Below are 26,822 nucleotides of genomic sequence, written 5' to 3'. Positions count from 1 at the left end.
GGAAGCCATCTAGTCCGTCGTCCTCATTTTACAGATGAGGAAACTGAGGCACAGAGAGGTTGTGACTTACCCAAGATCACATAGGTAGTAAGGTACAGAGCCAGGATTCAAATCCAGGGGCTTTAACTCCAAATCCATGATTCTTTTTGCTAGACCAAACCACTTGCCTAAGGACAGGTAAGATTGCTCCCTCGGCCATTATCAACTACATGGCAGTACCAGAAAGGGACCTGGCACACAGTAGATGCTTAATAAATGTTATTGGGTGACTGAATAAAATTACAGAGACAATCCAAACATCATCTAAGGTTGAAAGATGGGCTATAGGGAATTCACAGATGAGGACACTCCCTCTAATGATGCAGGATGGCACTTTCTCTGCAATGTACAGTCTTAAGAGCATTAAGGGGCTGAGTGACTGGCCCAGGGTCACATAGCCAGTATGTGTCAGAAGCTGGACTTGAACTCAGGCCATCCTATCTTGGATGCCAGGTCTCCATCCATTATGCCACACTGCCTGTTGTGAAAACTAAGATACCAAACATACTGTTACAGGGGTGTCCCAACTAGAAAGCCATCATACCTTAATCTTCAGCTCTCCAGGTGGTAGCCTCTCAAACCCAGGTGTTCTCAATGGACTAAATCAGATTTCCCCATTGGGCAAATAAATATATCTCTGGTGGCCTCCTTTGTTTGGTGAACATGTAGCATTGGGCTGGACCAACAGTACTGCTGGGGCAAGGCTCAGGAGAGTCCAGGCTAGCCCACTCAGCTCCAGATGGGGAAGAAAACAATGTTCTACCTTGACCAGTTTTCCCTAAATTAGAGTCTACTGGCAATAACCACAGGCCCAGGATCTCCAGAAGGCACACCTAGAGGCTCGGCATCACGATAGCTCATCTAGGCTTCGATCTAGGCTCGAACCATCCAAGAGCCTTCTTCTAGACCAGGAGTGGGGAACCTGTTCTAGACTATAACCTCTTCCTATAAGGTCAAAAAGAACCTGTCTAGAAGATGGAAACCTTTTCGCTAAGTCTCTCTAAGCCTAGAAGCAGTATATTATAGTGAAAAGAAGTGGGAATCAGGAGACCCGGGTACTTGTTGCAGCTTTGCTTCTTAATGAATTGTGCATTTAAGGCCCCCATTTTGCAGAATCTCATAGTTGGAAGGGACTTCTTTTGAGGAAAAGGAATGGGGAGAAGGAAAGCTTCATAGAAGAGGTGGCAACCAGGCTGTTTACTAAAGAAAAAGAAAATGTATATGGGCCCCAAAATCCTGGCTTGAATTGTTAAAAAGTTTCTCCTTATGAAGTATGGGCAAAGAATACTGGCTCTGGAATGAATGCATGAATTAATTAAAAGCATTAATTATGCACTTATGTGTCAAGCACTATTTGCAAGCACTAGGGATATAAATACAAGAAAGACAATTCATGCCCTCATGAGGCTTACATTCTAATTGGGAAAAACAACATATAGAGTTGGAAAAGAGGGTGGGGAGAGGGCACAGTATTGCTCATGGTTTGGAAATAGCCAGGAAATCCAAGGATAGCCAAACAAAGCAAAGGATCACCTATTAGAGTCCAAGGTCCCAAGAGCAGAGTCTAGTTTCTGGTAGAAGGAGGATGGCCAAAGTCTAGACAGCATGGTTTAGAAATAGCCAGGAAGGGCATGGTGGCCTGGGTTCTGGGCAAAGTCAGGCAAAGGCTCACCTATCAGAGTATCTAGACTCAAATCCCCACCCTTGGGGCTGATTATTTGTGGGACCTTTGGTAAGCCACTCAACTTCCCTAGGCCCTGGTCTGCTCATCTATAAAATAATGGGGTAGGACTAGATGACCTCCAAGTTCATTTCCAGGCTAAATCTATGATCCTATAATCCTAAATTACTTAATCTCTCCAGACCACAATTTCCTTATCTGTAAAATAAATGGGTAAGACTACAGCAAAGGCTCTTAATTGTTTTTATGTCGCAGACCCCTTCTCAAGTCAGACAAAACTGATGGACTCATCAGAATCATGTTTTTAGTTGTGTAAAATAAACTATGCAAGATTACAATGGGAGCCAATTATATTGAAATATAGTAATAAAATATTTTTTTAAGTTCATAGACCCCAGATTAAGAACTCCAGAGACTAGGAGTTCTCTCTGGTCCCTTATAGCTCTAAATCTCTGTAATGCTATGACTTTTCCCAGATCTAAAGTTCTATGAGCCTAGAAATTAGAAGGCTGATTCTAAATAGTTATATGACCTTAAAAAGTCACTTTAGTTCTCTGGGTCCCAATGGGTTCAAATATCATATGAGGAGGGTGGAGAAGAAGATCTCTAAGGACTCCGCGTGTTATAAAATTCTATAAAATTTATTCATACTCCCTATAGATTTAACAGCATTGTGGCTTTACTTAGCTGGAAATAGATAACATATGTAATTTGCTGATGATACCAACAGAAGAGACTGATACAAACAAAAATAGCAATCTCTATGTGATAATGATGCTCTGTAAACAGTAAGTGCTTAAATGTTGAATGACTAGCCTTTATTGCATAGAGACACCTTCCCCCCAAAAAAACAAGATTTGCTAATCCAATGGATAAAGTGAGATAATACATGTAGAACATTTTGCAACCTTAAAAAGTTTATGTAAAATGTAAGCTAATTAGTAGTAATATCATTAATGAAGATCAACGATTGCCACTTTCAGTGAGCACTGAAGATTTCACCAGTCATGGGTAGAGTAGAAACCCCAAGTCCTTGGTTTATATGATCGGTTCGAGTAACAGCTTCTGAACCTTCATGCTTCATCTCATTCCTCCTAGACAGCATTCTTTGTGTCTAGAGGACACTTTGTCTTATTACATTCTATTCCTGAAAATTCTTCAACTGTTCTTCAAAGCCTAAGGGAGCTTTTGTCATGGTTCATTTGTATTATTCATGCCTGACTCTTTATGACCCCATTTGGGGTTTTCTTGGCAAAGATACTGGAGTGGTTTGCCATTTCCTCCTTTAGCTCATTTTATAGATGAGGAAATTGAGGCAAACAGGGTTAAGTGACTTGCCCACAGTCACACAGCTAATAAGTGTCTGAGGCTGGATTTGAACTCAGGTCTTCCTGACTTCCTGACCCCTAGCTGTCCTAACAGGGCTACTTTTAGACAAAGGTTTCAGCCATTGAGAAATGGTGTGAAATGCTCACATGACCTATATTTCACATTTATGTAACAATATTATCAGCTTCTACAAAATGCTCTGTCTCAAGAAAGAAGCTGTACAAGTTGATTTCTTTTCCTATGTTCATGGATTTGCCAAAGCTAAACCAGGAGGAGTGATATTAACTAAATTAGCGTCTCTTTTTTTATCTATAAGCAAGCATAAAGGAAGAGAAAAGGTCCATTTCCACCACCACTCATCAATTCCTCCTGAGCTAAAATCAGTTCAATTGTGTGACATCCTAAGATGCTGTTTAGGGTCAAAAGAAACAGGAATAAAATCTAGCCACCTGTTAGCAGCACTTGACCAGCAGCTGTTGCTGGCTATATGAGGAAGGTGGACCCCTTTTTCACAATTATTTCTTCCCTCCATGATGGCTGTGAAGGTTGAACTACAAGCAAGAGGTCTGAGGGAAGGCAGGCAACTGCTTTCCCAAAGAATCTTGGAGTCAGAGTACTGGGCTGTCTCCATCAGCTTCTGAAAGGAAACGGTAGACAAGATGGGGGTGGTAGTTTGAATTGTCTAGTACATGCCTCCTCTATCTCTCTCGGAGGACCCTGCTGCCTCAGGGTAGACTAATTTTCCTGCCTCGTGGGTGGCAGTTGGTTGGCATTTGATGGGGATAGCTGGCTCCTTCTTCACAGGAATTGCTGAGTTTGAGATGCCAATAAGAAATTTAGGTAAAGATGACCAGTACATGGACAGCTAGGTGGCACAGTGAATAGAGTGTTGGGTCTGGAGTCAGAAAGACTCATCTTTCTCAAAATCCAGCCTCAGACACTTACTAGCTGTGTGACCCCGTGGCAAGTCATTTAACCCTGTTCGCCTCAGTTTCCTCACCTATAAAATGAATTGGAGAAGGAAGTGGCAAGCCACTCCAGTATCTCTGCAAGAAAACCTCAAATGGGGTCACAAAGAGTTGGACATGCCTGAAAACAACTGAATAAGACCAGTACACAGTTGTCAGGAAAGTAAGGCAAAATGATTTGTTCACATACTCCACACCCTGAGCTAGATTCATAGTCCATACCACTCAGGAGGAAATTTATGGCATAAAATATCTGCTGATTCCATAAAATAATTTTAGATTGCTCCCGTCACTGGAGGTCTTCAAGAAGACACAGGATCTCCACGTTATAGACAGGATCAATGATTTGAGAAAGGTTTAGAGTTAGACTAACTTACTACTGAGATCAACTCACATTCTGTAATTATGTGATACAACAAGGACCAGGCTAGCAAATCCATGAGTGAGAGGGAATAAACATTTATTGAGCACCTACTGTATGTCAGGCACTGTGCTAAGCACTTTACAAATATTATCTCATTTGATGCCCAAGATAAATGTGTGTAAAATATATACAATGCTAAATCACATCACATATCTATACCATGTCTCTAACATTACTCCACGGGGCTTTTTGTGAGGAAGAACAACAATTTCCCTTCATGCTTTTTTTCCCTCAAAGATTAAATGTACACTGAACACCCTTCAGTTTCTTTTCATGATTCATCCACAAATTCATTTAAACCTATGCAATGCAATACACAGCAAGCATTTTATTTAAGTGCCTACTGTGCAGCACTGGATGCCATGCTAGGTATTAAGGAAGTCAGAAACTTGACATGAGAGCCCTCTCTTTGTGGAGGCTATGAACTAGCAAGCCCTTTCTTGAGTTTTTTTTTTTTTCTGATACTTCCAATGTACTGTTCTCCTATCAGAAAAACAAAACAAAACCTCTTTCTCCCTTTTAAAGCTTCTCTCTTAAATCTGAAATCAATGCCCTCAGTCTCTAAAATTCTGTTGTAAGATGTGCTAGAGGAATTCATAGTTTTCCATGAAAAGTTGGGCTTCATATCAGTCAACTAGTAATTAAATTGGTCAATTTGTAATCAGAAGTCTTATTTTTTGGACTCAGATGAGGACATTTCGGCACACAATTTCTTCCTCTATATAGTGATCAATCATTAGGAGCAACCTAGCATTTTCCCATTTTCCTGAGGCTGAGGCTATCATCTTAAGGGACCATTAATAATAGTTTTATTTCTATCAATCGATAAGTTTTATTGGATTACCATGATGGTCACTCAGTTTCCTTATCTATAAAATGAATGTATTAGTTGTTCCCTAAGGTCTCTTGCAATTCTCACGTTCTATAATTCTATTACCATAAGTGCTATGAGGACAGACTTCAAGAGCATTTATTTACTGTAACTATTACTTGAAAAGTGAGGGAAAGCAGCTGCCATACAGCAAGAAGGAATTAGTCATTGTTCCATTCCTTGACTATGGTCTCTTGTATCTCAGAATCCCTACTATCCTTCAAATACCTCTTTCTGACCCCCATTCTCCAGCTGTTTTTTGTTTTATATACGTACACTATAGGTGTATATTTTGCCCCTCTGAATATAAAGATTCTTGAAAGTAAGGACTGTTTCATTTTTTTGTCTTTATATTCTCAGTGCCCACCCAGCATAGTGCCTGGCAGAGAGTAGATGTTTAATAAATGCTCATTGATTGAAAGAAAGTGATAATTAGCATGACATTAAGATGCTTGGTATTCTTATCAAGGTCAAAACTCAATCTATTTCCAGTAAAGTCTCTGTAGCTGTTTCTTCTAAAGATGTGTTTAGTGAGGCTCTTTGTGTGTGTGTGTGTGTGTGTGTGTGTCTGTGTCTGTGTCTGTGTGTTTGTGTGTGTCTGTGTCTGTCTGTCTGTCTGTCTGTCTCTGGAGAATCTACCCAATGCTAGAGGCATTCCTCTGGTTTGATGGAGGCCCAAGTGACATTAAATAGCTGTCCCAAATGTTTGATTTCTTGGTATATAGTAAGCCAACCAAATTGTACATCTGGAGAAAGATGTATAGTTGATCCTCCCTCCTAGCCCCACTCCCTCCCTGACTCCCCACACACATACGGCCCTTGACCCATTGCTTCTAACACAACAACCTGGACAGAACTTGGAAGATGCCAGTAACCCATATATTTTTAGGGATGGTGACATCTGATACATCTTCACCATCAACAAGAAATGCAGACTTGGGACTGCTGAAAAAAATGAAGTTTGAGAATATTATTGGTGCAAAAGAGACCCCTATAATCAGGTCATTCCACACCAGTGCCTGATGAAAAAGATATCATGTTTATTTTTAGTTTTGCTTCTAAATTTTTACTTTAGTTTACATATATGTATGTATATATATACATACATGTATATATGTGTATGCATGTATGTTGGTTGTCCTTCATGCTTGAAGAAGACCAAAATGACATCACTATGTTGGATGAAGGTACAGTGTGTCCGCCTGCGGTTGATCAGAGCTTGAAAGGCTCTACCACAGGTCGGGTACAAATGGTCCGTATGAATATGTGGAATGGAGATGTCTCTAAATTTGCACATCTCACATTTCTTTTGAGCTACTGCAATTCTGCTTTGTTCACAGAGCACACAGAGTATAGAGTTCATATATGTATATATACAGACAGTATCTCTCTCTCTCTCTATATATATATATATACACAGTATATATGTACAGAGATTTCTTTTATATATAGATATCTATATAGATGTTATCTATCTCTATCTCTCTCTCAACCTAGTTAGCTAGCTATAGGTAGATGATAGATCAAGAGTGAGTGAGAGAGTATGTATTGTATATGTACATATGTACATGCATGAGAAAGAGAGAGAGAGAGATGTCAGCTGCACTAACATATCCATTAAACGAAGAGGCATCTTCTTTCCTTGACTGTACAATTGGGTCATCTTACTGTCTACCAAGAAATCAAACATTTGAGATGGTATTTAGGACTCTGTTATAAAAAGAACCAAGGGAAGACCCCTAGCATTAGGTAGATCTTTTTTAAAGGATTGATTTTTTTAAAAAGGCATTGGAAAAAATTGCACGAGTATCAAGAGTGTGGAAGGAGATGTTCTAATCCGCATTGGTGAAAAGAACACTCATCAAGGTGTTTCAAAGTATTCAAGTATTGATATTTAAAAGCGCAATGACATCTGGGTTGTGACTGGAACCAATTTCATTTTCAACTCAACACCAGTGACCATAGACTTACCTCTCTGGATGTTATTTCTTTACTCCCAGTGTTAAAGTGAGGGATTTCCCATTCAACTTTGCTCTTGCCTACATGTTTCAGAAATAAAGGAGATAATTTAGAATCTCTACCAGGCGTGGGAAACCTACGGCCTCGAAGTCACAGGTGGCCCTCTAGGTTCTCGGTCTTCTACGTCCTCAAGTACGGCTCTTGTCAAAAAGGACTTAGAGGGCCACCTGTGGCCTTGAGGCCACAGGTTCACCACCCCCACTCTCGACTTTGAGAGGTTATCTAGTATCTTCCCCTGCCTTCAGGAAAATGTCCACTATAAACTAGGGGTTCTGAACATTTTTTGTGTCATGGACCCCATCTGGCAATCTGGTAAAGTCTAGGGACTACTTCTCAGAATCATGTTTTTAAATGCATAAAATAAGATACACAGCGTTAAAAAGGAAGCGAATTACAGTGAAATATTGCTATCAAAAATATTTTTAAAGCAAGTTCATGGACCCTAACTTAAGAATCTCTGGACTATAAAACCACCCCAGACCATTGAGAATCTATCCTATTTTTAAAGACCTCAGAGAAAGTTCACAAGGTCCTTTGGAAACCTAGACCATTATACAACAACCCTAACTGTCAGAAAGTACTACCTTATCTTTCTTTCGCATTGTTCCAATATCCAAAAAAGAGATGGCAAACCTCCACTGGCTCCTCTTCCCTTCAGAAAGCTGGACTACAGGAATGGGGGCAGACGAGCCTTCAGAGAATTTTGAGAACACACTCCCCCCTCTTTGGAGGGGCAATCCTCAGGGCACTTCTGTGCAGATGCAGTGGCCTGTGGCAGTTTGCCAGAGGAAGGGTTTGCCCTTTTTCTTTTTTTTTTTAAAGTGTAAGCAGGAAAGTAAGGCCAGCTATCAGAGCATTCAATCATTTCTGACAAGTTGTCTAGACTGTTGAACTAAAAGTATATTTACTGCAGGGAGATGCCCACAGCAGGAGACATCCAGTCTAGCCAGTCCCATAGCTCCTGTCCCCGGGCATCAGCCTGACAAAATCATGACACAGGAGGACATCGATTCATAGCCAGAGACCAAATCTCTTTATCCCAGAGAGATTTCCTTTGGTCCCTTTGGCTCAGGAAAATGAGTGACCTTGTATGTGCTGGACTTGAAAGGAGGCAATAAAGACCTGTTAGAAAGACAATTCACAAGTCAAACCTTCTCAAGCTGGTAGTCCTTGTAAGTTGTATTGAACAGGGCCTCAAGCTGGGAAGACAAAGATCTCATTACATGAGCATTTCTTTCTTATCCATGAGTAAGGAAGAAAAAAAATGGGTTAGGAGAATGAGGAAGGGGGAACGGGTGGCACGAATAATAAATCGAAAACAGGAAAGCCTGGGCTAGAAATTGACCTCTAACATTTACTCTTTTTTTTTCTTAACTTGGCTAGGCAATGGGGTTAAGTGACTTGCCCAGGGTCACACAGCTAGTAAGTGTCAAGTGTCTGAGGCTGGATTTGAACTCTGGTCCTCCTGACTCGAGAGCCAGTGCTCTACCCACTGTGTCACCTACCTGCTCCCTGGCATTTATTCTTTACGTGATCGTCAACTAATCATTTTTTAATCTCTCTGAGCCTCAGTTTTCTCATCTATAAAATGGGGATGTTATCTGTAATACCTACTTCATAGGTTTGTGAGGCTCCTATAAGATCATAAATGTAAAGCACTTCGTAGAATTTAAAGGAGGTATGTAAGGATCTGTTGCTATTTTTTTTAACTAAATAATCCTCAAACATCATTTTAGGTAATGGTTTCCAGTCTGCCCTTCCTTCGTAAACTTGCTAAACGTGGACATTGTTTATTTCCTTTTTTATTAAAGAATCAAGCTGCAATGCTATTGTTTAGTGCCCAGTACAATTCTGTCAAAGAATAATAAACTGGGAATGTCTACAGTTTAACTTTGGTGATGGCACTGAAAATAGAGAAATGGGAAGAAGCCAGGTATTGGGGAGAGAGGGCGGAGAGAAGCAAACAGAAGACACTCGATGATATTTAATACAAGCACAAAGAAGGCCCAACTTGCTTATTGCCCTGTTTCCCAACTAAGGTAAAGGAGAGACATACCCTTAGAATCCTGAAGTGTTAGAGTTGACTGTATTTACATGCTCACTTATTAAATTTTGCAAATGAAGAGAATCAGGGAGACAGAAAAACACACTGTGGACTTGGGTCCAGTCTCAGCTCTACTAAAGTGTGACCGTGGACCTGTCACTTCATCTAAACTGGACAAGATAATCATTGTCAAACTCCAATCCAACTCTGAAATTTTCAGATACAGCAAACTGAAGTAAGTAAAAGTGTATTGTCCAGCACTTAGAAGAAATTATTTTCCATTCTTGAACTGGAGTCAAGACCCTAGATTAACCTCTAAAATGCAGGACACCCAGATTATTCCAAGGGGACTGAAATCTATATGTTTTGAATAAATTCTGTGTCTTGTGCACACATGTTACTGTTTTTCAATTGTATGCAAATGTTGCTGTGATTAAAAATACAAATTCATTTTAAAGGATTACTAAATTCACAGTGGGTCAGCTAGGTGGTACAGTGGATAGAGTGCCAGGCCTGGAGTCAGGGAGACTCATTTTCCTGAATTCAAATCTGGCTTCTGTCACTTACTAGCTGTCTGACCCTGGGCAAGTTCTTTAACCCTATTTGCCTCAGTTTCCTCATCTGTAAAATGAGCTGGAGAAGAAATGGCAAACCACTCCAGTGTGTTTGCCAAGAAAACCCCAAATGGGGTTACAAAATGTTGGACATGACTGAACAACAACCAAATTCATAGGAGCTTTTTGTCATCATGAATTTTTTCTATCAATAGATTTACTACATAGTACAAATCCCTTTATGTGGATATTTCAGAAATTTTATGTTAAAAAGGGGTCCCCATACTTGAAGAGGTTGGGATCTATTGTCTTAGACTATGTAAATTTACCCATTGTCACTTGGAGTCATCACCTTCCATTAACACCTTAGCATGGATTAATTTATCAGATTAGTTTACAAAACAAGACCATAAACTCCAAAGCAGAATGACCACAAGTGGAGGTAGACTGACAAATTGATGAGTCCATTTCACCGGGTTTAAATTAGATGACTTGTTGAGACTCTTTCAGCTCTGAAAATACAGGGCCCCAGGATTTTGTGACTGGCAGAATCTTGAATAAATAAGAATCAGCAGTGGACCTGGTAAGAGTACAAGGCTTGGTACACGTGACATTTTCCCAAGGAGATAAGGTGGGTGAAGGAGACTTGGGCAAACAGTAGTTCATAAGAATGCATCACAGATTTAGATTTAAAAGGGAACTTAAAAAGGAGACCATCTTACCACCACCACCACCACCACCACCACTCCCCCTCTCTTGTACCTCATTTTACAGAAGAGGAAACTGAGGCTTAGAGATCCAAAATAACATGCCCATGGTCACAGATAATAAGTAGCAGAGGTAGCATTTGAACACAGGTCCTCTGACTTCTGACCCACTGTACTGCCTCTGGTAAATATACACCTGATCTAAAGCAGGTGCCAAAAGGGAAAAGATCAAGGAAACACCAGTTACTTCCTTCACAACTCTGCCTCAAACCAACCCTGCTCTTCCCCAACAGCCACTTACCTGGTAGGGGTACAGTGTGACTCCATTTGTTCTGGACAGGGACCAGGTGCCATCCAGATACTGGTGGGCCTGGATGGCCGCTGAGTTGAGGATATTCCCATTGCTGGGGCTGGTGGCCATCTGGAGGCTGACCTTGGCCTGGTGAGTAGGGGATCCATTCTTCTTCTCTGCCCCACTGCCAACCCCAAGGCTATTAGGCTTGCTGCCATGTTTGTTGGTAATGAAGCCTGTATAGTTGGAGGTGGCGTAGGAAGCAGGCACAAAGGCCCAGTCTCGGGGCTGCTGGATGCCACCCACCTGTCGCGGTCCCACCAAGGCAGGCATGTTAGCGAGTGGTGGAGGCGAGCTGGGTGATGTATCGTAGTGCTCACTGTTGGCTGCCTGCTCTAGGGTGAGCACCATCTGGATGGCCTCCTGCTTCAGCTGGTTCAGGTGAGTTGCACAGATGTCACAGCGGTTGTCCCGTTCATTCCACGCTTTCCGGATGGTGTTGGGAACCTGGAGCTTGTCATGGATCGCAGAAGAGAATGCAGGGTCCTAGAGGACAAACAGAGATAAGGAAAGGTATTTAACTCAAGGCTGCTACCATAACAGGAGGACAGTAGGTGGGGAAGGAGGAGAGAGCCACCAGGTCCATTCAACTTCAATGACCAGCTGATGAGCTAAGCTTGGGATACAACCAAAGAATTGTCACATGTAAGTGCAGTGTTGATGGCTATTAAAATCAGTCAGATTTAAACCTCTCACAGCAAAAGTTTTTAATAATTTTCAGAAAATAATTTAAGAACCCTCTTTCCCAGACCAGGCAAAAGTAAGTGTTACAGATCTTCTTCCTTGTTCACACCCAAGAACGATAGTCAAATCTTCTTTAGCTACCAACCTACAATCATTCAATCAATCAGTAAGCATTTATTAAGTACCTTCTATGTGCCAGGCACTGAGCTAAGTGCAGGTGAAGTGAAGACAAAAACGGACTTGCCTTCAAGTTACTTATATTCTATTGAAAAAGGAACATGCATATATATTAGCATAAAGCAGGAAAAAAAAAGACAACTCAAAATCACTACAGGGTAGTTTTGAGAGGGAGGGTACTAGCAGCTATGGGGGCAGAGGGAAGAGGGGTAGAAAAGGTAGAAGTCAGGAAAGGCTTCCTGGAGAAGGCAGAGGTCAAGCTAATTTTGAAGGAAAAAGGCATTCTATGAGGCAGAGTAGAGATGAGACAAGAGTGCCTTCCTGGCAGGAGGGATGGTCAATACAAAAGCAGAGAGATAGGAGGATAGTCTGAGAAATGAGAAAAAGGACAGTTTGGCTAGATCATAGATGGGATGGGGAGTAATGCATAATAAGGGCAGAAGGGTAACATTGGGATGAGGTCATGAAGGGCTTTAGAAGTCGGAGTTTGTAGTTTATACCAGAGACATGAGCAAAACAGTTTACTGAGTAGGGGAGCTACATGGTCACTCACATAGGCACACACTCGTTTTTGGTGAAGGCGTTTTTTTTCCCTAGAAATCATAATGAACAGATTCACAATTAAGTCATCTGCATCCTTCCCCCTTATGATTAATGACCCATGTTAGAGGGATAGCTAAGGAGGTATGTAAGGATGGAGTTTAGGACTATGAAAAAAAGCATTTATTCTGCAAATAGCTATTAATAGCTATTTATATCACATGTTACATAGAGTCCTCTATGGGCCCATGCCACCATGTGGCAGAAACTCTGCCCTTTGGCCATGGCCATGGACCCAGAGAGAGAGGTGGAGAGAGGGGGAGGGGGAGGGGGGAGAGGGAGAGGGAGAGATTCCATAGTTACGGCATTTCTTGGGGCTGGTTCTCCCCTCCCCGACTGCCATGGAAACCAGTGATGGATCACTTTCTCTTCCAAGGCAACTGTAGCTGAGTTGTGATGGTCTCTGCTGTCTGCCTCCTCACTTCATCTCTACCACCCAATTTGCTGTTGTGTTTCTCTTAGCTCCTTTTAAAATTTCCCATATACTTTCTCTATGTAAGTTGTCTTTTGATTCCCAATCACAGTGTAGAGAATATCTTGAGGCACCTCAGAGACCTTCCAGTCCAACTCACAACCGTACAAAAATCCTGTCTGCAATATACCCCATACATGGCAAGACAGTCTTGGCTTAAAAACCTTCAAGGGGGAATCTACCTCCTGGGGCAGCCCATTCCACTTTTGGACAGCTCTTACTGGGGCAGCTAGGTTGTACAGTTCAGAGTGCTGAGCCTGGAGTCAGGTCCCTGAGTTCAAATCTGGCCTTAGATGCTTGCTGGCTGTGTGACCCTGGACAAATCACTTACCCCTATTTGCCTCAGTTCCCCATCTATAAAATGAGGGCACGTGGGAGAAGGAAAGAGCAAACCACTCCAGTATCTTTGCCAAAAAAGTCCCATAGACATAAGTCAATGGGGAAATGTAGAGCTGGACACAACTAAACAACAACATATTTCCTATATGGAAATACTAACTATATCTGCTGCAGACAAATGACCATATTCCCTCAGTCTAGTGATTTTAGGAGAAGTAGGAGAAATGAGAATGGTGGTGGCTATGGAAAGCAAACATGGGCAGGCCCACTGCATCTTTATTAGGCCACATTGAATTCTTGCAACATAATGCTTTCTATGAATAACTGGCAATGTTCATCCTATCAAAATGCAGGCAAGCCAGGCCAGCCAAACCCTGCTGATGATTTCCATACAATAGGGCCCATGACTGTGCTATATGAAACTAGGGGAGGAGTGTGGGGATGGTGAAAGGGCTGAGAAGAGAAGACAGAAGATGTGGAAGAATGAGAGTAGGCCAAGAGATCCTTGCTGGGGGAAAGGGTGGGGGTGGGGGGTAATTCATTATGAACTCTAGGATTTTGTTTTCACTGTTTAACTGGAGTGAATTGCTCTTCACATTAAATGATTAATTGATTAATAAATCAGGAGGCAACAGTGGAGGAGTGGCCCGGGAGGTAGGAACTCAAGACTGCCATATAACATTATGGAAAACAATGGGGTTCATGGTTGATCAAATCTCTAGCAGACAAGGAGTCCAAAGACTCCCACCATCATAAGTACCACGTGACAACTGGCCTGTAGGATACCTGCTACCGTAAATACTTTTGTCCAAGAAAATTTCAGTCATCTCACACAGTGGCCAAAAACACTGCATAATTATTTTTCATCTAGATTTAGGCATACATATCCATTCTTTTATCCAACAAGTATTTATTGAGCATTTACTCTTGGGGAGGCAGTATGATATGGGGGGGGGGAGATATCAAACTGAGCATCAGAGAACCTGGGAGAAAATTCTGCTGCTCAATCCCCGTGAAATCCCAGTCAAATCACTTAGCCCCTCTTGACCTTAGTTTCCTTATCTGGAAAATGAGGGGGGGTGGACTAATGACCTCTATGGTCTCTGCCAATACTCTATCTAGGATCCTATAAGAAGGCTTGGGATTAGTAAACCTGGCTTTAAATATTAATTTGGATACTTACTACCTGAAGGACCTTAGGCAATATTATTGGCATCGTTACCGTTATTGTTGTTATTATCACTATTATCTGGTTCTCATCTTTTTTTGATGATGTTGAGATAGAAATGATCCAAAGACAAGTTTTTATATTATTATCATGTTTTATATTCTAGGGACTATTGGGTAAAAATGATTGTACCTATCTATTTACGAGCAGCTAAGCTGTGTAGTTCACAGAGTGCTGGGTCTGGGGTCAGGAAGACCTCAGTTCAAATGTGGCCTCAGACACTTAGTAGCCGTGTGACCCTAAGCAAGTCATTTAACCCTGTTTGCCTCAATTTCTTCATCTGTAAATGGGCTGGAGAAAGAAAATGGCAAAACACTCTAGTATTTTTGCCAAGAAAACCCCAAAAAGGGTCACAAAGATATGACTGAAATGACTAAACAGCAACATCTATTTGTTATAATTAAAAAAGAGTATTTGGATGAGTTCATCTGGTATAGGTATGTAGTTTATCTAAAGCATTTTCAGAAATATTCTGATAGCAGACAGAGCATTGCCATTATCATCATCAGGAACAATAACAACAACAATAAAACAAATGTATGTGGCACTTTGAGGTAACTCAGCAAATACTTCCTAAGTACCCAGGTACGAGGAACTGTAGGGCAGCTAGGTGGCACAGCGGACAGAGTGCCAAGCCTAAAGTCAGAAAGACTCATCTTCCTGGGTTCAAATGTGGCCTTAGCTGTGTGACTGTGAGCAAGTTACTTAACCCTGTTTGCCTCAGTTTCCTCATCTGTAAAATGGACTGGAGAAGGAAATGGCAAACCGCTCCAGTATCTGTGCCATAAAAACCCCAAATGGGGTCGTGAGGAGTCGGACACACTGAAAAAATGACTAAACAAAAATAATGATAATAGCTAGTATTTTTATAGCACTTTAGGGTTTACAAGTTCTTTATAAATATTATTCCATTTTAACCCCTCAACAGCCCTGAGAGGTAGAGCTAGTATTATCCCCACTTCATAGATGAGAAAACTGAGGTAGGTAGCCAAGTAAGTGTTTGAAGCTAGATTTGAACTTGGGTTAAGTAGTGAGTGGTGGAGTCAAGATATAAAGACAGAAAAGACACGATTCCTAACTCCAAGAGGATTTTAGTCTAGTAGGACTTTAAATACAACGTTTTCACTCCCATTCATCTCAGAAGTATGGGGCACGCATTTGATGGGGAGTTTCAAAGGATAATGGACATGAATATGACACTTTAAGGTTTACAAGTATCTCATTTTATTTGCATAACCACCCTGGGAGGTAGGTGCTATTATCATCCTTATTTTACAGATGAGAAAACTGAGGCAGGCAGACATTAAGTGATTTGCCCAGGATCACACAGCTAGTATGTGTCTAAGGTGGGATATAAACTCATGTTTTCCTAATCCCAGCACTCTATCTACTGGGCAACCTAGCTTCCTTACTATTATCATCATCACCATTATCATTGTTATTCAAAGGAACAAAAGTTGTGACTCCTTACCCTTTCCTCATTCTCTTCATCATCATGAAATATTTACTGAGGATCCATTTATATCCTATGTGGGTGGGCTGTTCATAAGCAAAGAGAAAAGCCCTGTTTCCTGATCTCAAGGAGGGCCATAGGATTTACAGGTCAGGAAACTGAGCATAACTCATGATCTGAAATGGCAGCATCCATGTGGACAGCATGTATATGGTCTCTTTTGTGGTTTGACCTGCAGTCCATCTATCATTAAATTGAAAGAGTTGAAAAATGCGTGTGAATGTGGTCATTGGATAGGAGACTTAATGTTTGTGGTTCTGGTGATATAGAAGTTATCATTATCTGGCTTGCATTCTGCCAGAGATGGCTGGGAGGGTTCTGAGCATCCCACTCCTCAAAGGGGGCCAAATCTAAAAGTTAAAAAGTTAACAGCTGCTAAATCAGAGACTCCATGACACCTAACTGATATAGAGTTTAAAGTGTGGTATTGGTGACACCTTGCAAATAGCTACAGAAAATTATCCAACTATCCATGCTTGAAAGGGAAGGCTCTGTTTCCTGAAAAAAATTTTGGTTGTTGGTTTGTGAATTTAATAAAACTCTTGCCGATTACCTTCCTTGTATTAGGAACCCTCATTACCAAAGGGATTGAATGTGGGAGCCAGGACTGAGTAGCACTTGGCTCACAGAAACAGTCAGGGTTTAGATATGACCACCACAAGGCCTCGGGAAGTTATTAAATCCCTCAGTTCAAATGTGCCTGAAGCTGGTTGATTTTTATCACAGTTTTCTTTCTTCCTTTTTTTTTTTTAAAGATATCCCCACTATTTACTGACCCCAAGGCAGCAGGTAGAAGACATTTCCACCCAGTCATTTCAGTTCACATTATGTGGTTATCTTTTGAATTGGAAAGTGTCATTGCTATCTGTGTGTGCAGCTGTACCTGAAAGGGTTGATAGGCAGAGGAGGGCCCTATCCATGTGAAGGACAGGCGGTCTTTAGTTTGTGGCTGAAGTTACTGTGGCCAAGAATGTGTCTTTGCTTCCTAGGCTGCAAGATGGCATATAGTCTCATTGCTACATGCCAAGTTAATTTGTTACCACTCGGGGTGATGATGTTTATTATTTTGAGATAATATATGCAAAGTGCTCTGCAAATAGTGAAACTCTATATGAATGCCAGATCTGAAGGGCACCATGGCCCCAGGCAATTCTATAAGACTATAAATTGGAGGAAAAATGTTTTTTAAAAGATGTTAATCTGCTTTGGGAAAAGGACTACTCAAGAGTCGTCCACACATATGAAATCACAGGGCCAGTACTAAGTGTCATTTCTACTAATAATAGAGGCAGCTGGGGCTAGTAAATGAGCAGCTAGGTGGTGCAGTGGATAGAGTGGCCAGGCCTGGAGTCAGGAAGACTCATCTTCATGAATTTAAATCTGGCCTCAGACACTTACCAGCTGTGTGACCCTGGACAAGTCACTTAATCCTGTTTGCCTCAGTTTCCTCATCTAAGGAAGAAGGAAATGGTGAACTGTTCCAGTATCTCTGCCAAGAAAACCCCAAAATGGGATCACGATGCATTGGACATGACTGAAACAACTGAACAACAATGGGCTAGTAATTGCAGTCCTAGGCTTGGATGGAGGAAGATGCGGGTTCAAATCCTATCTCTGATCCTGGACTTAACCTCTATGGGCCTCAAATAACCCCCTAAAACTTCTCTATTGTCATAGAAGGATTGGAGAGGAGTTCACACACCAGGAATTCCTACACTGGCAAAATTATAAATTTTCCATATTCTACCAATAATATTACCTAATATTTAAATAGCACTTTGTATACATCATCTCATTTGATCTTCACAACCCCATTTCACACATGGAGAAACTGAGGACTAGAGAAGTTTCTTGCCCAGGATTACAGAGCTTATAAGTGATAGGGCTCGAACTCAAATCTAGGTCCCCTACTTCCAAATATAGTATTTTTTCTCTACACTAACACAGTAGGAGCAGTTTGGTGGCACAGTGAATAGAGCACCCACCCTGGAGTCAGGAGGAGCTGAGTTTAAATTTGACCTCAGACACTTACTAATGATGTGACCCTGGGTAAGTCACTTAAACCCAATTTCCTCTAAAATAAACACACACACACACACACAAACAAACACACACACACACACACACACACACACACATACAAATATATCAATACAGTTATCTTACGCAGACCTTACTTACACATATTTCTATATCGAAACACATGCAACTTATTATGATTTTCTGTTCCTAGATCAAGAAAGAATTCAATCCCTCTCCCTGAAGTCAAACAGGATAAAGACCTTTTACTCTTCCCCTCCAACAAGGCCATGACTGAATGGAGAATTACTCTTCTACCAGACATGGAGTCCTAAACCGAAATGAAATGAAATAATCTTCCAAAAAAAATAAGTCTTTGTGCTTTAACCCAACTAGTCAGTCATTCAATAAAAACTAAGTGCCTACTATATGGCAGGCACTGTGGCTAAGTGTTGGGGATACCAAAGAAAAATTAAAAGATAATCCCTACCCCTTAGTAGTTCACAATCTAATGGAGAAAGCAGCATGCAAATAACTATGTACAAACAAGCTATATAAAGCCACCAATAACATGAAAGACAAGAAAAAGTTTCTAACAATGGGAATGCATTCCCCTACCCACCCTCCATGATAGTAAGGCCTTCCATCACCTCCTCGAATTTCCTTTAAAAAACTCAGTAATGACTATGATGATTTATAAATTATAGAGAAAAAGAATAGACAAGGAGTCAGACAACTCCTTACTTACAGAATCGAGATGATAGGTTTAAACTCTTATATAAACGACAGCTTTTCCTATGAGTATTAACTGATAGGCCCTCCAACAGATCATCTGCAGGACCACACTCAAATCAAACCAAGCCTAAAACATTCAGGGCATCCAGTTCCCCCAGGGCCATCTTGTACTCTACATTATGAGAGAAAGGCAGAGACAGGCCATTAGAAAATTGGGGGTAAAGACCCTAAGAACTCTCTTGACCTAAATGTCTTTACTGTAATTTTCCTAGATTTGCTTGTTGTCTCCCCCACTAAATTGTGAGTTCTTTGGTAGGACTGTCTTTTGCTTCTTTTTGTATCTCCAGCACTTAGGACAGTGCCTAGCACATAGTAGACATTCAATAAATGTTTATTAACTTACTATGTTCTCCTCAGCTAAAAGACTTCACATCAGTAAGTTCAGGCTCACCAGTTATCTTCTTCTTACCCAAAACTCCAATAAATTATTAGAAATAGTTTCTCTTGTCTCAGGGCTCAAAGATTTTCAAGTTTTCCCTGAGTCCCTCCAAAACAGTCCAGGAAAATATGTGCCTGGGATTTCACTCAGGCCTCTGTGCCATGCCCCACAACCTGATCATAGGATGAACACAGATTTAGAATCAGCAAGGACCTTAAAGGCCATAGTATCTAACCCTCTCATTTTATAGATGAGAACACATCTCAATTGGATTAGGAGACCAGTCCAGGATCACAAAGCTAATAAGCATCTGGGGCAGGATTCAAATTCAAGTCTTCAAATCCAGGTCCAGTGCACCATCCACTATATTATGTGGCCACCTCAGAAACAAATCGGTGAAAAGAAAGCTAAGGGAAACCAACCAAAAGACATTTGGGGAATGGAAGTGAGGTGACTAGCTCAGAAAGGACATATCCACATCAAACCAGTTGGGTGGTTATAATTATCTTCTATCAAGTAAACTGCCAACTTTTATTGTGTGTGTCTGGGATAGTGATGAGGAGAGCAAGAAATCCGGCACCATCGCATGGGCCCACAAGGTCACTCCCTAATGTTTCTCATTACTTTCTTCTTTCATCTCACTCTCCTTGGAGGGGTAAGTTGTCCAGCAATAAATACAAATGCCACTTTTGAGGAATGGGTGATTCTTTTCCAAATTATTTGAGCCCAAAATGGCCTCAGCGTCTGCTCCTTTAAGGTCGGATGGGTCTGACATGATGCCAATAACTGCAGTGAACACTCAGGGTTTGCCATACAAATTCCTGTTGGTGTTTGCTTGCTGTTTATTATTCTAAGAGCCTCTGGTGACAGGTTGAACAAGATTTGTGCTGCCCTTCAAAGGCATTTTCTTCTTACTCTATTCCTAGACTATCCTCCTATATAAATGTTGTCCCATGATACTCTGAATGGTGGACCACATGCAGAGAATGACCTGTTTGTTTGCCACAGCTGGTTTCTTCCCATCAGATCAATGGGCCACCCCCTCAGCATCACTCGCATCTTTTTCAAGTCTCAGTTTACATTTTTCCCTAGAATATTCCTTTTTGTTTATCTTAATATCCCTGACATTTACTACCTGATTATTCTATCCCCATTAGGCATGAAGCCAATATTAATGTCTTGCTTCTTTTCACATGGAAATGGAGAAGTAGAAAACATGCCTTTGGTAGCACAAGAAAACCCTACTGGAGTCGAGACCCAGTGGCTTCTCCATTTCTGAAGGTCTTTATATAATCCAAAGATATCATTGAATAGATGCAACTTTTTCAGCCAGATGTTTCATCCCCTCATGTTCACTCCCCAACCTTCCTTTATGTTTCATTCTTTTCCACATATACTGGAACAGAAAAAGCCTTTTTTTTTTTTTTTGCTAGAGAGGGTAACCAAGATAAATTCAAGGACAACTATCACAAGAGTTTATTAAATGCCTACTATGTGCATGGTACAGGCAGCTAGGTAACTCAGTGGATAGAGTGCCAGGCCTACAGTCAGGAAACCTCATCTTTCCTCAGTTCAAATCCAGCCTCAGACACTGACTAGCTGTGTGACCCTGAGCAAGTCACTTAATCCTGCTTGTCTCAGTTTCCCAATCTGTAAAATGAGCTGGAGAAGGAAATGGCCAACCACTCCAGTATCTTTGCCAAGAAAACCCCAAATAGGGTCATGAAGAGTTGGATATGACTAAAAAATGACTGAACAACAACATGTACATGGTAGTATGTTAGGCACTGAAAATACAAGAACGGAGGAAGGGCGAGAGGAAGGGAAATAGGGAGATGGGGGGGGAAGATTTTTGTTCATCAAAAGCATACATTTCAAGGTATGTGGGAGAGATCAGAAAAGCTTTCCCTTTGGAGGGGGCACCCAGGTTGAGCCTTGAAACTTATAGGTAGGGGAGAGGGAGGAATATACTACAGGCAAAAGGATTTGATAATCCATAGCCCTTCCCAACTTAAAGTTAGCTATGAATATAAAACAGAAAAACATTGGACTTAAAGTGAGAAGATCTAAGCTTGAGTCCATCACTTACGGGCTATGTGACCACATACAAGTCACTTAATTTTGCTGAGTCTTTCTTCATTAGTAAAAATGTGAATAACGATATTTGCACTGTCTACTCTCAGAGGATTGTGGGAACTTCAAACATGATACTGTATACAAAGTACTTTGTAATTATAAAATGAGCTATTATTATTATTAACAGTGCTTAATTAACCCACACTGAATCTACATCATCTATCCATTACAGATAATCAAATAAACAAAACCAGAACTTATTCCCAGCCTTCCAGAAACAGATGTGTTTCCACCAACAAAGCAAATGGTCATCTCACAGAGACAATGGTTAAACACAAGTGGTCATTTGCTGAAGTGAGGACTTCAGTGGTTCATAGACTTACAGAATTATGGCCCCAGAGCTGGAAAGGATCCATACGTCTATCTGGCTCCATTCCCTCATTTAACAAATGAGGAAACTGAGACCCGTAGAGGTTAAATGATTTTCACTACCCGGGTAGTAAGCATCAAAGATAGAATTTAAACACTGTCTCTGACAAGAGACAGGAGGAGAAAAACAATTATCGTCATATTGTGAGGCTTCAACACACACATACATTCTGTGGAAAATACCCAGATCTTTGTACCATGTGTTATGACTTAAAAATGGGATGGATACAAATTCAATTCCATTCAATAAACATTTATTAAGTAAAATACATGTAGAGCTCTCTTATGCAGAACTTGAAGAAAGATAGATGAAACAGGAAATTCAAAGCTAGAACAAAGGTAGAAGGATGAAGATTTTTCTGAGGACACATTTTATGAAACTCTACCAGGTCCACCCCAGGGAAAATCTATAAAGATAACAGATACACAATGGTAATGATGATAATGACAAATAATAGCCCACATGTAATAATGCTTGACAGTTCAGCAAAATACTTGTGATATTTTATCTTATTTAATCTGTAAGACCACCTCGTGAGAAAGATAGTTGAAATAATCAATTCTATTCAGATGATAATTATGTGATAATTATACCTTACACTTAAGATGTGCAAAGTGCCCTACATAAATAATTTCAGTTGATCCCCACAACAACCCTGTGGGGGAGGTGCTTTTCTTGTCCCCATTTTATAGATAAGGAAACTGAGTCTCAGAGAGGCTAAGGGATTTGCCCAGAGTCATATAACCGCTAAGTATCTGAGATGGGATTCAACCCTAGGTCTTCATGACCTCAAGTCCAGGATTCATTGGATTGAGTATTTCACAGACGACTTCTAAATCTCTATGTTGTTGTTGAGTCATTTTCAGCTGCGTCTGACTGTTCATGATTCCATTTGGGGTTTTCTTGGGACTGGAGTGGTTTCCCATTTCTTTCTCCAGCTCATTTTACCGATGAGAAACTGAGGCAAACAGAGGTAAGTGACTTGCCCAGGGTCATACAGATAGTAAGTGTCTGAGGCCACATTTGAACTCAGCTCTTCCTGATTCCAGGCCTGGTGTTCTATCCACTGCACCACCTAGCTGCCCAACACAGAGATAGGAGTCCTAGTCATTTCAACACACAAAACATTCAGTCTGAAGGATTCAGCTGTTTATGCATTATAGGCTCCTGCATATGAAGTTGGAAGGAGGGAACTGGATTGATATAGCAGCTTGCAGAAACCTGTGAAAAATGTTTCAGGTGATTTGACTTTTTCTATCTTCAGAAAGCATAATTCTAATTCACACTTCAACCTCCTGGGAGCTGCTCACAAACTACTCCAAAGACTGTGAAAGGTGTTGTTAATCATAACCATATAAAGCCTTTAAAAAAAATGTCCTGCAATATGTCCTGGCTCCCAGGCTACACAGTAAGCTTTTTAAGGACAAGAATATTATACCCTTTTGCCTATAAGCACCATGCCCTACCCGTAGTTAAGGCTGTAACTAGGACAGGACAATAGAGTTTTGTCTGGAGTGTCAACATTTAGGCAGCATTGACAATACCTGTAGTCTTTTAGCAGTGCACAAATAATTGAGCTTAGTGCCTAGCTAGCATGAACAATCTGTTTAAAATAATCCACCACGTGGCAATGTTTCCTACCAGCTACCAGTCTCAGCATCTGTGGGTATATTTCATACAGCTTGCCCCAGGTGTAAAAATTGTTAGGTATGCATCTGCCTGGCACTAAGTAGAATTCCCTATTCATGTTAGCCACTCAATAAACCTTTGAGGATGCTGAAAATGACAAAGAGAGTGCCAAAAAAAAAAACAGCTCAGAAACTTAGAGAAGAAAGTGAAAAATGTATAGGATCAGGTGATAGGCTCACAGAAATGTTAGAGGTAAAAGGAACATGACAAATCATCTCATTTTACAAATGAGGATGAAACTGAGACATGATATGCCCTCACTCTCACAGGTTAAAGATGACAAGATTTGAAAACAGGTCCTCTCCGAATCCAGCAATCTTTACTGTTCTGGACAGAAACTCTTAGTGTTTTCCCCTCCTGTACTGATATGTTTGTGATGGTACATTGAGCCATCTTTTGTCTCAACTCTTACCTAGCCATTGGTCATTGAACTGGCATGGCGTTAGACAAACTCAGACCTGGGAAAGACTTTGATTTAGAAAGGCCAAGGTCACCCACTACATCCTGGGCCATAGCCAGCCATCTTAACTTTTGTCTTACCACTGGACTTCAATGACTCTGGAGGAGAGAGTGAGGCCAATGACTCTACACAGCTCTGCCCCACTCATGTCCAATTAAAATGCAACTTAAGACATCACCTTCATGATGTCATTGGCCCTCTTCAAGAATGAAGGATGAACAACAATTCCTATAGAGCTTCCAGGGCAGCTAAGTGGCACAGTGGATAGAGTCTGGAAGATGTGAGTTCAATTCCAGCCTCAGACACTTACTATGCGACCCTGGGCAAATCACTTAACCCTATTTGCCTCAGTTTCCTCATCTATAAAATGAGCTGGAGAAGGAAATGGCAACACACTCCAGTATCTTTGCCAAGAAAACCCCAAAAAGGGTCATGAAGAGTTTGACACAACTGAGAAACAACTGAATGACACTAGCTCCCAAGTTAGCCAACACCAGACATGGCCAGTACAAACACTACTTAATATGTTCTGAATCAAGCAAGGAAACAGATTACCACTGAGCTAGTAACCACCCCCCCCCCAAGTGCTGGGATGTGTTGGTAAATGTTTAACAGCTGGCTCTCAGAGGGAATTTTATATATATATATATATATGTATACTGGAAACATTTATAAGTTTAATCATTACTAACATTTTCTCCACCACTTTAATTTTAGACAATCCACAAAATAATAAATCAAGCCCTGACTTGCAGCGTCCACTGAATTCTGAGGTGTAAATGCTCAGACTCAAAACTTAACAATAGGCTTGAACTGTTTCCAGGACATCACTATTCAAGTGGGATTGCGTAATAATGTGGTTCCTTATTTTCTTCAGCTACTTGTAAAAGGCTGAATGATAGGGGTCATTCTTTCCATGGAAAACAATGGAATTGGGTGAGCTGTTTTTCAAAATAAATTAGAAGGCAGGATGGAATGTATCCCCTCTATACAACTATCAAGGCAAGACAAATTTGCAGTAGGTTCTGGATTCATAGGTGGTTTTTCTTAATATTCTTCTCCACCTGAGCACTGCCATCCTCTGCCTCTAAGAGAATGAGGGGAAAAGAAGGTATACTATATAGCAGATGCATTTGAATGTAAATTCTTTGAGGACTGTCGTTGCTCAAGTCATTTCAGTCGTGTCTGACTCTGTGACCCCATCTGAGGTTTTCTTGGCAAAGATATTGGAAGGGTTCCTTCTCCAGCTCATTTTACAGATGAGGAAACTGAGGCAAACAGGGGTGAGTGACTTGTCCAGGGTCACACTGCTAATAAGTGTCTGAGGCTGGATTTGAACTCAGGTCTTCCTGACTCCAGGCCTGGCACTCTATCCACTGTGCCACCTAGCTGCCCTCCTTAAAGACAGGGATCTTTTTATTCTTTGCCTCTGCATGCCTGGGGCCTAGCACAGCATTTAACAAGTAGCAGGAGCACAACAAGTGCTTCCTGATTGATTAGTTGATAATGCAGCTGTTGAACCTCGGCCCAGCCCAGGTTGAAAAAGGGATGTATTAGGGGACAGCTAGGTGGCACAGTGGATAGAGCACCGTCTGACCTCAGACACAAAACACTTAATAGCTGTATGACCCTGGGCAAGTCACTTAACCCCAACTGCCTCACCAAAAAAAAAAAGAGAGAGAGAATGTATTAATGAATACAGTTTACAGCATAACATGGAAAAGCAGATTTACTAGGTCTCTTACGTGCTTCCCCTTATCTGAACAGCATAACAAAAAAAATCAGGTAGAGATGCAGTATTAATCACATTACAATGAAATTTCACCTGTAAATTTTCACAACCTAGCTAGGGTAAAATGCATTTCCTTATGCAGTCTTTCATGTGTCATCAGGTGGCAAATGGATTTATTTTCTAGTTGCAACTGGTTGTATTAGCATAAAGTTATTAAGAAGTCTGCTAATTATCTCATTATACAATTGCCTAATGGTTTCTGCTTTCATTAATCTGTTTCATATGCATGAAACAATGTATGAATTCACTTGGCTGGGTTTCCTTGGACTTGTAACTATGAGATGAGATGCCTCAAAGGGTTTTAATGGGATCAAGGACATTTTAATACAAAAACAAAGTTCTGATCATGTTGCTCCCCTGCTCCAAAAACTTCATCAACTCCTCATTGACTGCAGAATTCAATCTAAATTCCTTGTTATTCAGTTGTGTCAGACTCTTCATGACCCCTTTTGGGGTTTTCTTGGCAAAGATACTGGAGTGGCTTGCCATTTCCTTCTCCAGCTCATCTGACAGATAAGGAAACTGAGGCAAACAGGTATAACTGACTTTCCCAGGGTCACACAGCTAGTAAGTGTCTGAGGCCAGATTTGGACTCAGGAAGATGAGTCCTCCCGACTTCAGGCCTGGCACTCTATGCGCTGAAAGAGCAAGGGGGCTTGCCTCTAGCAAGAATGTGAGGGGCAGCTAGGTGGTGTAGTGGATAGAGCATAGGCCCTGGATTCAGGAAGACCTGAGTTCAAATCCGGCCTCAGACACATAACACTTACTAGCTGTGTGACCCTGGGCAAGTCACTTAACCCCATGGCCTAGCCAAAAAAAAAATAAAAAGAATGTGAAACAACCCCAGACAGTCTAAGGGCTTGTATCTTGCTATAAAAAAAGAACAAATTTGTTGGGCAGATCCTCTAGGGAGGAAATATGGGAAAACACAAACAAGACAAGAAAACATAGAAGGGTTTGCCATCTGCAGCCATGGAATGAGCTCCCATTCCAAAGAAATCACAGCCCCATCAAAATCTCTCCCCTCTCTAATCCATCCTCCGCATAGCTACCGAAGTGATACTCCTAAAGCACAGGTAATATCCACGACACCTCTCTCCTCAAGAAGTCCCAGTGGCTCCCTATTGCCTCCACAATCAATATAAATACCTCTGTTTGTTTGTTTCACTTTTAAAGCATTC

General features: G+C 41.1%; 1 protein-coding gene across 1 annotated transcript in view; it reads right to left on the bottom strand.

Moving 5' to 3' along the window:
* Positions 1 to 26,822, bottom strand: part of LOC114049740 (kinesin-like protein KIF26B) — a 605,544-nt gene that overhangs the window by 367,986 nt on the left and 210,736 nt on the right. The window contains exon 3 of the mRNA XM_027871128.1: positions 10,938 to 11,474. Coding sequence (XP_027726929.1) covers positions 10,938 to 11,474 — 537 coding nt within the window. The remainder of the gene's footprint in view (positions 1 to 10,937; positions 11,475 to 26,822) is intronic.

This window comes from Vombatus ursinus, unplaced genomic scaffold (genome assembly GCF_900497805.2).
Source record: "Vombatus ursinus unplaced genomic scaffold, bare-nosed wombat genome assembly UNPS02014798.1, whole genome shotgun sequence".
Classification (NCBI taxonomy): Eukaryota; Metazoa; Chordata; class Mammalia; order Diprotodontia; family Vombatidae; genus Vombatus; species Vombatus ursinus.
Note: the sequence above shows the minus strand (reverse complement) of the source record. Positions and strands in the feature narration are given on the sequence as shown.